At 32.2% G+C, this 14,225-nt stretch overlaps 1 protein-coding gene across 1 annotated transcript in view; it reads left to right on the top strand.

The window, feature by feature from the left end:
* Nucleotides 1-2,227: 2,227 nt before the first annotated feature.
* Nucleotides 2,228-14,225, top strand: part of LOC124534252 (kinesin-like protein KIF12) — a 29,257-nt gene continuing 17,259 nt past the window's right edge. The window contains exons 1-2 of the mRNA XM_047109995.1: nt 2,228-2,622; nt 5,395-5,536. Of these exons, the coding sequence (XP_046965951.1) occupies nt 2,460-2,622; nt 5,395-5,536 (305 nt within the window). The 5' untranslated portion in view covers nt 2,228-2,459. The remainder of the gene's footprint in view (nt 2,623-5,394; nt 5,537-14,225) is intronic.

Raw genomic sequence — 14,225 nt, 5'->3', positions numbered from 1 at the left:
ATAGAAATGTCAAAGGCTACTTTTTTGGCCTGACACATGCCAACCGAAGCGAAGTCGCGGGTGACTATTCGTATTTAATAAACTAATTCACACCCTGAAAATATTGATTGTCGTCTAAAAAGCAACCAAATAATTACTCAAAGATACCATTACTCGTAAAACAACGTCCATTTAGTGTTGTCATTGCATGATTTATTCAGGGCAATAATTACGGTATACCTACGTGTGAGAGACAATGCCTTGACAAGTAAAGCTTTGGAATCCCTTTGATTTATTTACTATAGTTCGCGTCAATACTATTTTTTTTAATATAAAAAAGTTTAATTTACTAAAGCACGTAGATTGCTTTGAATATGGCAATATTTCGAACAGATTTGCAAATGAAGTATGATTCAAGATTTGACACAGTTATTATAAATAAATAAATATAAAATAATTTATTTCAATATTAAATAATCAGTATACCAAGCGTGGCGTGAGAAACAGATACAAATATTCATAAGTATGACCTATTCATTTTAAGTCCGTACTTTCGATAATAAACAAGAAAATGTTGAAAATAAATTTAATAGTATGTTCGTTCAAAGTTCATCTTAATAAGGCAAGGATAAGAGACATTACATAGTTAATATAAAGTATTTTCAGGTGATGTAATTATATTGAAGTCATAAACAATTTCACATTCCAAGGGAGACTAGGCAAACCACACAAATGTGTGGGTAAACAGATGCACTTTCATAATTCGATGGGATGACAAATTCGACACGACCTTGAAGAATTCAGGTGCAGGATCAATGCTTGTTATGTGCTTTCCGAGGCACGGAAGCATATAAGACGCAGTGTATACACTATACTTCCAAATTTCAAAGTCCGGGCTGAAACTAAGAAACTTTTTGATGGAAAAACCCAATAACTTATGTTAGCCCGCGCTGGTATTTGATCCCAGCACCTCGGGCGTTGAGGCTTTACATATAGCCACTAAAAGTAATTCAGACAAATAAAACCAGTATAATGTACAAGTTCATATGAAATGTACTATAAAAATAGTAAACCTACGTAGGTTTATAATAACATATACAAATAACATCACATCATCAATTAAGTATTTCAGTTTGTTACTTATTGTTCGAAAAAAATGTATCACAAAAAATACTCTATTTGAACCAATATTTCATGTAACCTTACATAATAATATATATAAGAATATATATAATATAATAATACTTAATAAGAATATTATTTTCTAATAAAAAAAAATTACACGCAGAATTAAAATCGCAAAACAAACATGTCAATTACTACATTAAATTAAATTATTATGTAACCGTATCTAATTTTTTTTGCTTTGTATAATTGTAATCAGTTTTAAGCATTATTTAAGAAAATTAGTTGAATAAGTTTTTATATACATTTTATAGCATACTTTTCGGGCAACGTTTTAGGGGTAGGTACATCAGTATGTTTCAAAAAACAAACCAAGAACTAACAAAATTCCTCATATTAAGAACTGAGAGAGTTGATGGATAATAGAACATATTAAATTACAATCAACTATTAAAAATAAAACCAAATAGCAAAAAATCTATATAAATTTATTTTTTATAAAATATATCACTTAGCTACGATAGATAGAGGTGAAACCTTTTTGCGTCTTATATTCAATCATAACATACGAAATCTTTGCAATAAAATTCTACATTTAACTCTTGTCGCAAAAAAGGCTAAACGTCAAAAATAATTATTTTGTATTTAAAACGATAGAATGTTACTAAATACATGCGGGTATACAATTTCGATTGTATAGCTACCTACGTTATTGATCATAACACACATACGAGTAGACAGACATGAGACAAGTGGACAGTTTTTACTCTTTAAATTACAATCAATTTTAATTACTTTTACACAATAATTTCATATAAAAACAATAATCAATAATACTATAAATATCATATGTATGTATTAAACACAAGCTAATACGTTATCAAATAAATGACTTTCACAAACCTGAAAGGCTGAAAGCGATTTAGTCAGTGCCTCGCGCGCGTTATTGTCACACGTGCCGCCATCTTGTTTCGATATTTCCCGCCGTTTTTATGTTATACTAATCGAATTTCGAAGAACAAAAAATATGATATTTCGTGGCTTTAGTAATTAAAACAATCGAGTTGTGATATCGACATTCAGTGAACATACATAAATTTAAAAAATAAAATATTACTTTCATTAAAGTGAAATTAATAATAAAATATTAAGTCAAACATTTTTTATTTAAAAAACAAATATACTCCTCCATTATTTGAGTAATAATTGCACCCGCATTCGCTAAGCACTTATTGTTATCAAAAAACAAAACGGTGTACTTAAATAAACTGATTAGCTTCGTATTTACGTAAAAATAAAAATTCTAAAAAAATGTCAAAAATGACAATATCTCTTATATATGCTCAAAGTAAACAATGGTTGAAGCCATGGCACTGACGAACTTGAGTTTGTTTCGTCCGAAGAAGACTGATATGGTGTACCGACAACGGCAAGCGACGCCTCTGAAGGCGCCGCCGAGCGCCTTATCAAAAATCCTCTCGAGAAGCGCTGAGACCCTGGTAGCTACGACTAGATGTGGTAAGAGAAAAATAACCGTGTTGAGTTTTAAATTATAGTTTAGTACAAAAACTCTAATATATTTTGTCATATTATATCATAAAGTTTTGTGTTGTGTAAGACATAGTTAACATAAATATATAATTATATAAAGAGGTTTTATAAGCGGAATTATGGAAAAGAGTGCATATAGAAACTTGCTAACTGCTCTAATATAATCCTGAATTTGAAAAAAAAGATAAAAAATGATAGAAAAAATCTTTTCTATCACTTGTGAGAAGAATTTTAATGTAAAATACCCATAATACACTAACGTGATGTTTCAAGTCAACACTTCTACCTAACTCAGGTTATTTACTTGACTATGTTTTTTTGATGTATTATGTAATATCTTATAAAACTATAGATATACAGATATAAAAATATATTTTAACAAATTACGATAATTAGTAAAGTCAGCTTTTTTTACTATTATCTAATTGTTTCACCTATTGCAGTAAAGTTAAACGGTAACAACAATAACATTTAAATACAATTAAATAGAAATAATAATATAATCTTATTAATACAAAAATTAAAAAAATGTGTAGTATTTATTTTATATGGACGTTTTTATAAGTTATATAAATACCTTAACGAAATACGGGCCGCTTAACGACGTGAAAGTCACAGGATCGATTCTGACCCCTTTTGGGCCATTGTCATCGTCACTTATAGTATGAGCCTGGCGCTTAATTAGAAAGGAAAACATAATATTGATAATTCCTTCAAAACAACATTGTCAGACTTTATTTTTGAGTAGGTGCTTCTTTTAACATTAGACAGAGAACTATTTAGCATTCCATGAATTCAAAAGGGTGGTAAGTCCAGACTGTAGTAGAAGGAGAAATTATGAGGGGTTTCCAGGACTGGCGACAGTGACGTGGATATATAAAAATGCCCCATATTAATAAACGATTATAAAGTGTAGTGAAGGTAAGGTAAGGTAGGAAGGTATTATTCTCGCTGTCTAGTCAAATTGTCTAGGAACCTATTAGCGCAACTTCCGATATTTGTTGTAACTAAATTAGCCAAGGTATTTTAGAAGGCTATAGAGATTTTGCTATTTCTCTTGCTCCCACTTCCAGTGTATGTAAAATGTAAAGTAACCACATTTACTCATTTGTAAGGTTGCTTATGCATTTGGTTTTGCTGGTAGGTTAGTCGTTATGTTCGTGTTTCTTTGTTGTTAATCGTTATGTTCCCGGTACAATTAGCTACTATACGTCTAGATAAAATAAATAGAACTAGTCTAGGGTCTAGGTGAAAAAATCCCCGACATTTTTTCAAAACTATTAACGATTTAGCCCGCGCTTAAGGAAGGGACAATGATTTTATTATGATTTATAATTATAAAAAGAAAATATATTTGGAAAAACGTGACAAGTAGTGCAAGAAAAACAAAAATTAATTTAACTTTGCCCTGTAGATTTTCAAAATTAAATACATACTATAAAATCAAAATCAAAATATACTTTATTCAAGTGGGCTTTTACTAGCACTTTTGAATCGTCATTAAACAATTAAGTGAAGCTACCACCGGTATATTATTATAAAAAGGACAGTCGATTCAAAAATAAAAAAAATCGAAATAAAAAAATAGAACAAAAAGAAAGAAGTATGTATATAACATAAGTAATACGTTGTTTTAAAATACACAGCTAGTTTGTGCCCGCAGCTTTGCTTTTAACACCTGACTGCCAATGGTCTCCTTGGCTTTTAGAAAATGTTATCAATTCAATTTCGTTCTATTGTTGGCCGTAAAAAATCAACAAGCAGACAGAAAGAGTTACTTTCGCATTTACAATTTTTTTTTTATGGAATAGGTTGGCGGACGAGCATAAGGGCCACCTGATGGTAAGTGGTCACCATCACCCATAGACAATGACGCTGTAAGAAATATTAGCTATTCCTTACATCGTCAATGCGTCACCAACCTTGGGAACTAAGATGCTATGCCCTTTGTGCCTGTAGTTACACTGGCTCACTCACCCTTCAAACCGGAACACAACAATACTGCGTACTGTTGTTCAGCGATAGAATATCTGATGAATGGGTGGTACCTAGCCAGGCGGGCTTACACAAAGCCCTACCACCAAGAATAGAATTAGTACATGATAGGATGGAAGAGCATCGATTTGTAATTAAAACATAAAGCATAAAAAACTACCTTTTTCACATTTGTAAAGTTGGATAGGTACATCTAGTGTCACTTACATTTTCTACATCCGTGACATTTGACGACATTGCACTCTACCAAACAAATCGATAAATGAAAACATCACTTCGCAATCTATGTTTATTTATTTTTTACAATTCACACGTGTCAAATTAAAATTGATTTGCTTGGGAAAGTTTGCCTGCCTGTACTTAGCTAGCTGTTAGCTGTAACGTATGAATATAATAAAAACCCCAAGTATGCACTTAAGATTTGTCAAAATCATCTCTTAAATATGAAGAACGTGATTGAGAATTTTTGCGTGGCAAATTTGTATTTCTGATATTACAATTATGACAATTTGATGTTCAAAAGTTGATCTAATTAGTTAAAAACAAACATCAAACATTTAGGAACACCTATTGATTTATTAAAGCGTTTCTGAAAATTCATCTGTCAATGGGGAAAAATTGAGATGAAAATTAGTATGGAAGTTTGCTATTTTAATGTCTCATCATCAAAATCAATCATTCGTATCAAATCATTTTTGATTTTTTAATTTGAACGTAATTCTATTTTTGATTTATTGTGTACAGGCAAAGAAATCAAAACACGTAAAGCAAGGAGTACTGAACAACCAGGCGAAAGTACAGTGAAGGGGGCCCGCTCGCTCGTGCTGCCGTCGCTGGGCAAGTGGGGTGACGACGACAGTCTGAAAAGCAGGTCCAGGAATGGGAGGTGAGCATATATCACATATTAGTAGTCGACCCTGGCTTCATTTAGGGTATTGGATGTCATATGTCTTTTCTTGAAGGTCAAGTTTGCTTCATACCAAATTTAATCAAATTGGCGACCCCCGTGGGTACGCCACTCCGAGGTCCCGGGTTCGATTCCCGGCCGAGTCGATGTAGATTATCATTAGTTTTCTATGTTGTCTTGGGTCTGGGTGTTTGTGGTACCGTCGTTACTTCTGATTTTCCATAACACATACACAAGTGCTTTAGCTACTTAAATTGGGATCAGAGTAATGTATGTGATGTTGTCTCATATTTATTATTATTTAAATTCGGTTCATTGGTTTGCAAAAACGACAGACAGACGGACAGCGTTACTTTCATATATATAGTGTTAATAAAGATTAGTAACAGCCAAGCTTTCAAAAATTATAATGTATTTAATAAATCTAATATAAAATGTCAGGTATTTACAGAATTGAAACATGTTGGAATGAAATACTAAGATCTAAAAGGTAATAAATTAATGTCATAAAACAACTGACCACAGTCTTATTGAAATTGATAAAATGACATATCGGAGGGTCGATTGCTTTTGTATTCACGTGCCTCTATTATATAAATCTACATTACATAACGAAGGTTATTCCAATTTCTATTTCTCTATTAACCAACATAAAAAAAAGAGTTACTACATTCATTCCGAACGTATTTTAGAGATTGCTTATATATTTTAATAGGATATTCCTTGTATTATAAAGTTTATGCTGTATTTCATCTGTCCGTGATTCTAAGATATCAAATATTTTTATATGAATAGGTGGTATAGCATAATCGATACTCTTTTGTAACATTCAAAATGTTCATAATAAAATTTTAGAAATTAACTAAATTGAAATAAAAATAAGATTTTTAATAAGTTATTTTGATTGGCGACTTTGTATAGATATTATTAAACTTAATTATTTAATAATAAATAATATTTCGTAGTTAGTTATTATGTAATTCGTTACTTACTTACCTGTTGGCTGTTAACACAGCAATTGTATTACAAGTAATATGTAGTTTAAAAACGAATCGATCAATGTTAGCCGTATAATCTGCTAGGCCATATTATTAGGGACAGTGCAATATTTGTTATTTTCTTTTTAATTTTTGTTAAACTTAAACACAATACACATTAGATAGTGGTATGTTTACGTTTATTCATTTTGTAGTCGTTTTTGTGTATCAGTACAAAAAATAGCATTGAAGTTGAGTTTAAATGATTACAAATATCGATTATTTCTGATCGATTTTTATGACTATACCTATATTTTAACGGCCAAAGGGTCTGTGCAAATGATATAAAAATAACATATTATGAAATTAAATCTAAATTATTTTAATTAATCAATTATAAAGTATTATTGAATAGTCGATATTTCAAGTCTACCAACGTTTCGGAAAGCTTTTAGCAAAAAGATATAATAAGAAAATCGCATAAACATATATTAGCCTGTCGTTATGTACATTAACACAAAAATGTATATTTTCAATAGAATATATTTTTCCTAAACAGTGCTATTTTCTTATGAAAAATTACTTTATTAAAAAAGTTTTTATAAGAATTTAATTTTACCAAATAGAGAATATGTTTATATAGGTATTTAGATTATTTATATACGTATGTAATAAAAAAAAAGTATCAAAAGACGAGTTAAGTCACTATACTTTTGACACAAATAACTTATGAAAAGTAATGGCGCATATTTATAAAGTAAACTTAAAAAAAACTTTTAAAACATAAAACTTCGCTATCATACTGGAGGCCGCTAAAATAATTCATATAGATTGGTGTACGAAACGGAAGTCAAGTGAGTGTCCTAAGTAAATATTTAATGAAAGCAATCAGTTCACCCTCGCAGTTAGCCGGCACTTCGAGAGTCCGCACGCGAACCAAATAAAGCGCCTAATAAGCTAATGCAGGACCTAATGTTAAGCTTCTAGAATATACTAAAAATACTCCTTAAATAATAACGAAGGGTTTTTATCGACTCGACGACGACAACAATTTACTAATTTATAAGATAAAACGATAATTCAATCAGAGAGAACATTCTGTTCTAAGATTCTTCTTAGGACAGGATGTGAGTAAAAAATAAAATATTGGTGTCATTTAAAGAAAATACATAGTTAGTAAATAGTAGTACGGTAGTTATGAAAGAGTACACAGTTTCGTTTATTTTAAAAATCTTGTTATGTGTCATGTCTTTTGTGTCATGAGCAAATGTCGTTTTAGGACATCTATAGCTAAACTAACCACTAGACCAATAAGGCAGTCGACATCTTTATCGCAAACCTCTATTTTGTTAGAACAATAAAATAGACTATATAACTAAACTAACATAGCAACGCTCTAACAGACTATAACCATGTCTTTATCGCTTATTATAACTAGGTCACAGAGAAAAAATAATCGACAAAAAATTTGCAAATCTCAGTGTACCCAATAAAAAATCCGAAAAAGTGTAGGTAAATTATAGAAAAATGACATTACAAAATTTAATTATTATTATTAGTGACAATTCGTACACTTAACTTAGTCTTTAATTAGCATTTATTTATTGCATATCAGCCTTTGTAATCATCTGAAAGTTTTCCGCTGAGATATAGCTTAAACTAGCTCAAGTTATTGTTTACGTTTCCTAGATTTTAGACAATCGACAATAAAACAAGGAAAAACTTTAATTAAATATTAGTTTCTAATATTTAACAACGTATATCATCATTGATAAAATTAAAATTAAATTACAATAGATAGATAGATAGAATAAGTCAGAGTTTTGAAGAATCCTATAAGTAAAACAAAAAAGAAGTAAATATTTTTTAACCAAAAATTAAGCTCTCGCCATTCGACATATTTAATTAAAGCATAATTGAAGCATAAAAGAAGTATTACAGTTTTTATTATAAATAAATAACAAAATGAAGGGACGAAGTCAATTATATACATAAGTCATTTATTTCGATTATATATTTATATAAATCCATATTTACAATATTCGAAATAACTTACCTACCTCACGAGGGCTGAGGGTTATATGTAATTCGGTCTAATACTGCTATTATACCTAGAAACTCTTAATTCCTAGTAGTAATATCACCCACCTCAAGTAGGTGAGTCTCAAAATTGGATGATTCAAGTAATTTTATGAATCACATCGCAGACTACAACACGCATTGCGGTTACTTAAAAGCCTTCACCTTAACGGTTATTCATGTTCTTAAAATAATAAATTCTTTTTTTTTAATTAATTAGTAAATGGTCGAGAGTAACTTACCCTTAAGGATAATAAGTGATTATGTATCTGTATCTATCTATCCCGTATAATATTAAAAATATTACTTGAGCCGAGATGGCCCAGTGGTTAGAACGCGTGCATCTTAACCGATGATTTCGGGTTCAAACCCAGGCAAACACCACTATATGTATGTGCTTAATTTGTGTTTATAATACATCCCGTGCTCGGCGGTGAAGGAAAACATCGTGAGGAAACCTGCATGTGTATAATTTCATCGAAATTCTGCCACATGTGCATTCCACCAAACCGCATTGGAACAGCGTGGTGGAATATGTTCCAAGCCTTCACCTTAATGGGAGAAATTTCCCTGGGCTAAGGCCCAGCAGTGGGAAATTTCCGGGTTGTTACTTTACTTTTTTTACTTTTGCCAAAAGAGCTACTTGGTTCTCATATGTATTTGCTTTTATGATAAGGTTTTTTAACGTATTATGTAGTAAAGAGGCTTCTTTCAAGTATCCTTTAGTAATTTTAAATTTAACAGATTCACAGACAGTCAGATTAATATTGTTTTGGAAACAATTAACACCATATCTATGGGAATCTTCGCACATATTTTAACACCTGATACAAATTATTTTCCACAAAGATTGGAGACCTAGAAACCTTGGTCTATATTCTAATAAAGCAATACAAAAACTTAGCTGGTGGTTTTATAATAGACATTGGAAGGATACCTATTCAGACTACTCGGTTAACCGTATTATTGAGGCAAGTAGACAATGAATGGCTTAAGGTGATTTGTATTGATGACAGCGGCCATGGGCCTACTCCAATCACAGGAGGGAAAACTGACAAATATACAACTTTGACCTGATATCATTGGTCGAAATCTTGAACAACTTATGGCATTCATTGTGGATTCGTGAAAACATCCGTTTTGAACGTCGACAAAGTTGCTATCGGAACTTTGAATAATTAAAATTGATAAGTATTGTAAGTAAATATATATTCATCAAGGACTGTTTTAGTACATATCACAGCAGAGATTTAACAAATCATACGGAATATATGTACAAATCTTAATTTTGTTTTCATTTGGAAAAGGCGATTTTCTCATTTTATTCTAAAGAGAGATATAGATAGAGTGGCGAATATTACTTGAGTCTAATGTTGTCGTACTTTGAATGCTTTGACTTACTAGAACGATATTCGTAGTTTTTAGTTACGGTGAAAAGGTCTACTCCTCATCATCAATTCAATGGCATCTGATGTCCCGATGACAACCGATTTTAGATTATTTTCGAGATATCGGACACATTGCCACTTTTTGCTGTTGTATTACGATTACGGATATGTTTAGTAAAACTCTAAAAATATGTAAAAAGGTTTTTATATAATTCAATGTACCATAAAATTTTATAAAAAAAAAATCCTAAACTAAAATAAAAGTAACAATATTTTCTAATTCAAATTATAGTTTTGTCTAATAAACTTCATGGCGATATTTAAAGTGGACTTTATTCGATACAACATTGCATTTAGTCTGGAACCTTGACATTAGCCGCCATTTTTAATGGAAGAGCGATGTGTTAAGCTGTCAGTCCGAGGAAGTCATTTAAATATTTAACGAGCCCTTCAGATATACGTGTGTTCCATTAAAATCTGAAAAGAGTTCTTTGTCGAAAATTTAAAGGATGAATTATATCTAAACTAAAATTATAAATGCGAAAGTAACTCAGTATTTTTGTTTGTTACGCTTTACCGCCATATTTGTTAACGGAATTTAATAAAATTTGGTATGAAATCGGCTTGAACCCCGAAAACCCAATAATGCGAGCGAAACCGCGGTCAAACAAATATATATTGAGGATTTAAATACCCTTTTCAACATTTTATATATTGTGGATTGAAACTAATGTCATTTGAAAAAGTAGTTAGAACATATATATAAATGTGTGTTAAACATATAAGCAATAACTATATTATATGTGTTTCTAAAACACACAGCATTGGTTGAAGAAGCATCCATAAATCTTACCATAAACAATTATAGAATAGAAGTTCATCTTACCTCTCTTTCCATCTTTTGTTACCTTTCTCTTTCACACACAGCAGAGCGCGCCATCTTGTTTCAAATTTGCGCGCCACTGACCTTGTTAAATCATAGCGTTTGTAAATCTTGCCGCGTAAACATTTAAAATTTTCTATCGACTTTTAAAAGTTCAAAAATTACATAATATAGTTATTTTTAGGTGGATTTTTTGTTTTTAAACCTTAAAAGTGCTTTCATAGCATAAATTAAACAGTTTACGAATGAGTATCGTAAACGGTAAAGGTAAGAATAAGGATATGTCGAATGCCGTTGGTTCGAACTTTGGATGAATAGCGGTCGTCTCGACATGTATCAGAGGTGTTCAGTGATAAGAGAGATTCTTTTACATCTTCGGAAGATGAGGAAGGCTTGACGTCACCTCCACCTAATAAGCGACGTACCTATGTAAGTATTAACAAAGTGGGTCGGACCCGCGAATTAATTCACTAGTTAATCAGGTAGATTACATGGCAGGCTAACTTACTCAGTTGCCCTTATTATATTATGGCACTAACTCAAAATTCACTAGTAAATAATAATGTGGATTTCAGTGTGTGGATAAAATTGAGGTGCCTTACAAGTGAATTTTTTGTACACTATTGTCCTGTTAATACTAAGTTGCAGATGTGGGATATAAACAGATAGTGTAATGAGTAGAAGATTGTTTTCTGTAGCTATTAAGGAATGTTTAGATGAAGTTACCCATTTACAACATTTTAAGACACAGGTTTAGAAGGGAATTATCTATAAATCAACATAACAATCTTTTGCTGCTTCCCAAGGTTTTGTTACATTAAAAGTTAATGTGGAACCTTGTCATCTTAACAGACTAAGGATTTTTTAGCCTCATCTGAAAATATATTAGAAGGCTTAGACAATGCATAGCTGCAATAGAAATTTTCAAAATAGCTTACAAGATATTTAGATTATTAAATAAATAAATAAAAATAAATATTGTTATTTGGGCTGTTTCAAATCCAAAGATTTAAATGGATCATTGCTCTTTGATAAAGTATTAACTCTCTTTGATCGAGGTTAATCTTTATATACATGCTCCAAAAGGATTATGCAGATTGTTTGTTGAAGACAAGGTGAGTGTATGAAACAAAAAGTAAGGAATTTTAAAAGAAATGTTCCACTGAGCTCACAACATTTCTTAAACAGGGAAGCCTTACAATCCTTAATTCAGTCCTTGAGTGGTCCACAAACATAGCTAAATATGCCTAGCAAATTGAAAGAAAAAACAACATCAAATGATTTTTCATCAGCTAGTTAAAAATATAACATAAAAGATCATAGATATAAAATTCAAATAAGTATTTTAAGACTAGTAAGTAGTTAAACAATAAAAATGATTTTTTTTTGTTTATGAAATATACTGACTTTCAAAACAATAAGAAAGAAATTTCTACCAACTTTAGGAAAGAACATAAAGAGGATTCAGAGGATGTTAAAACAAATAGTTCAAAGTTTTGGAGGCAAACTGACTAGTTTGCTTCCAAAACTTATTGTGGACAGTAATAGACTTATTGTAAATGTAATTATTTATTAGAGTCCACATAAATTCAAATTAAAACCACCTCTTCAGTATCAAACAGTCAAATTATTAAGGAAATTTAACTTACATAAATATTAATAATATATATAACTATATATATAACTTACATAATATTAACTTACACAAATAGGGTTACAATAGTCCAAAAAAATAGGGTGGTGGCCATCCAACATTTGATCTAAGACATATGTTGTAACAAAGTGTTTTCACTTAGTATCTCATAAATGTTATAGATTTGTTACAAAGAACAACTGGATAGTTAAGATTTATTACAAGCCTATTTCCACCTACCAATTGAAGAATCACAGCGATGACTACTGTGTCTTTACTAGAACAATAAAATCCTACAGCATGACTCTACCATTTGACGCCTAATCAAGCTGGAATGGCAGATCCTGCATACAAAAGGTTCCCCACTAATGGTCTATCTAAACAATTTTCTTTTGGCCAACCAAGACAGAAGCTTATTGGTGAATCAAGTTAGAGAGATCATAACCATTCTTGAAATTCTAGTGTGGCATATAAATTTTCATTTAATCCCTGATGGCACCATTCCATCAATCGGAATACCTAGGAATTTTATGGAACACTTACAGTGGCCCTACCTCAGGAATAGGTGACAAAGTTACCATCTGTAGGGTTCTAAGAGATTGAACCCTCCGAAGGACACCAAGTCTGCTTAGCTCTGTTAAGCTTTGCAAACATGATAATTACACCTGGGCGCCTATACCGTTGGCGAATGCAGAGGCTTCTTAAGATAAATGTTTAAATGACAAAAAATAAATATTCTGCCTCTTGTGAAACAAGAGTTAACCTGGTGGCTCGGAGCCATAGGCCACAGTTGCGTGGATCTAAACCAGAGGGAGACCACACACTTCTTGATCACAAATGCATTGAATGCCGGCTGGGGTACTCAATTTAACGAGGTTCGTGTGTAAAGGAAATGGTTGCGACACCAGAAGTCTTTGTATTCAAGCGTCACAGAGATATTAAAGTGTACTCTGTGATAAATTCATAGCTTAATTTAAGACGAGCGCACTTATTTTAGTTCAGACATATAACAGTCCTGTGTCCAGGTCCTGTGTACTATCCAGTGGTGCATATAAAGAACAAAGGAGGTACGCGCTCTCTATCCTTATTAGAGTTGACACTGAAGCTAATGAAGTTGGCCGAGCGGCTACATATAAAATTTCCGGCGGTGTACCTCTCGGAGAGGTACAGCGGCATAGCCGACCGCCTTTCAATGAACCGACCAGTGCCGGAATGGCACTTGTTGCCCCCGGCCTCGGAGGCCGTAATTAGAGTATGGGGCCTACACATAAAAATCTCGGCGGCGTACCTCTCGGGGAGGTACAGCGGCATAGCCCACCGCTTTTCAATGAAACGACCAGTGCCGGAATGGCACTTGTTGCCCCCGGCTTCGGAAGCCGTATTCAATATATGGGGCGTTCCCGAAGTCGTCTTATTGGCTTTCAAAGGCAGCCTCGTCTTAAGAGTGTATGTGACCTGCAGAGAGGGTTACGCCTTATGCTTCGACGCATTCAGTCGACAGTGGGAATATTAGTGGGTATGGCTGTTTCCACCACCAAGTCCAATGCCACCCCAATGGTGTTGCGTCACGTAAACACGGCGAGGGGACATATATAATAATAGCTTGACAGTGTACCTACATAGTGTATTTTGGTCGACAGACTTACGAGTACGCAGTCTAGCAGAACCATTGATATTACCAAACCTACAGCGTTATTTAATAATCTGA

The sequence above is a fragment of the Vanessa cardui genome, chromosome 12 (genome assembly GCF_905220365.1).
Source record: "Vanessa cardui chromosome 12, ilVanCard2.1, whole genome shotgun sequence".
Classification (NCBI taxonomy): Eukaryota; Metazoa; Arthropoda; class Insecta; order Lepidoptera; family Nymphalidae; genus Vanessa; species Vanessa cardui.
Note: the sequence above shows the minus strand (reverse complement) of the source record. Positions and strands in the feature narration are given on the sequence as shown.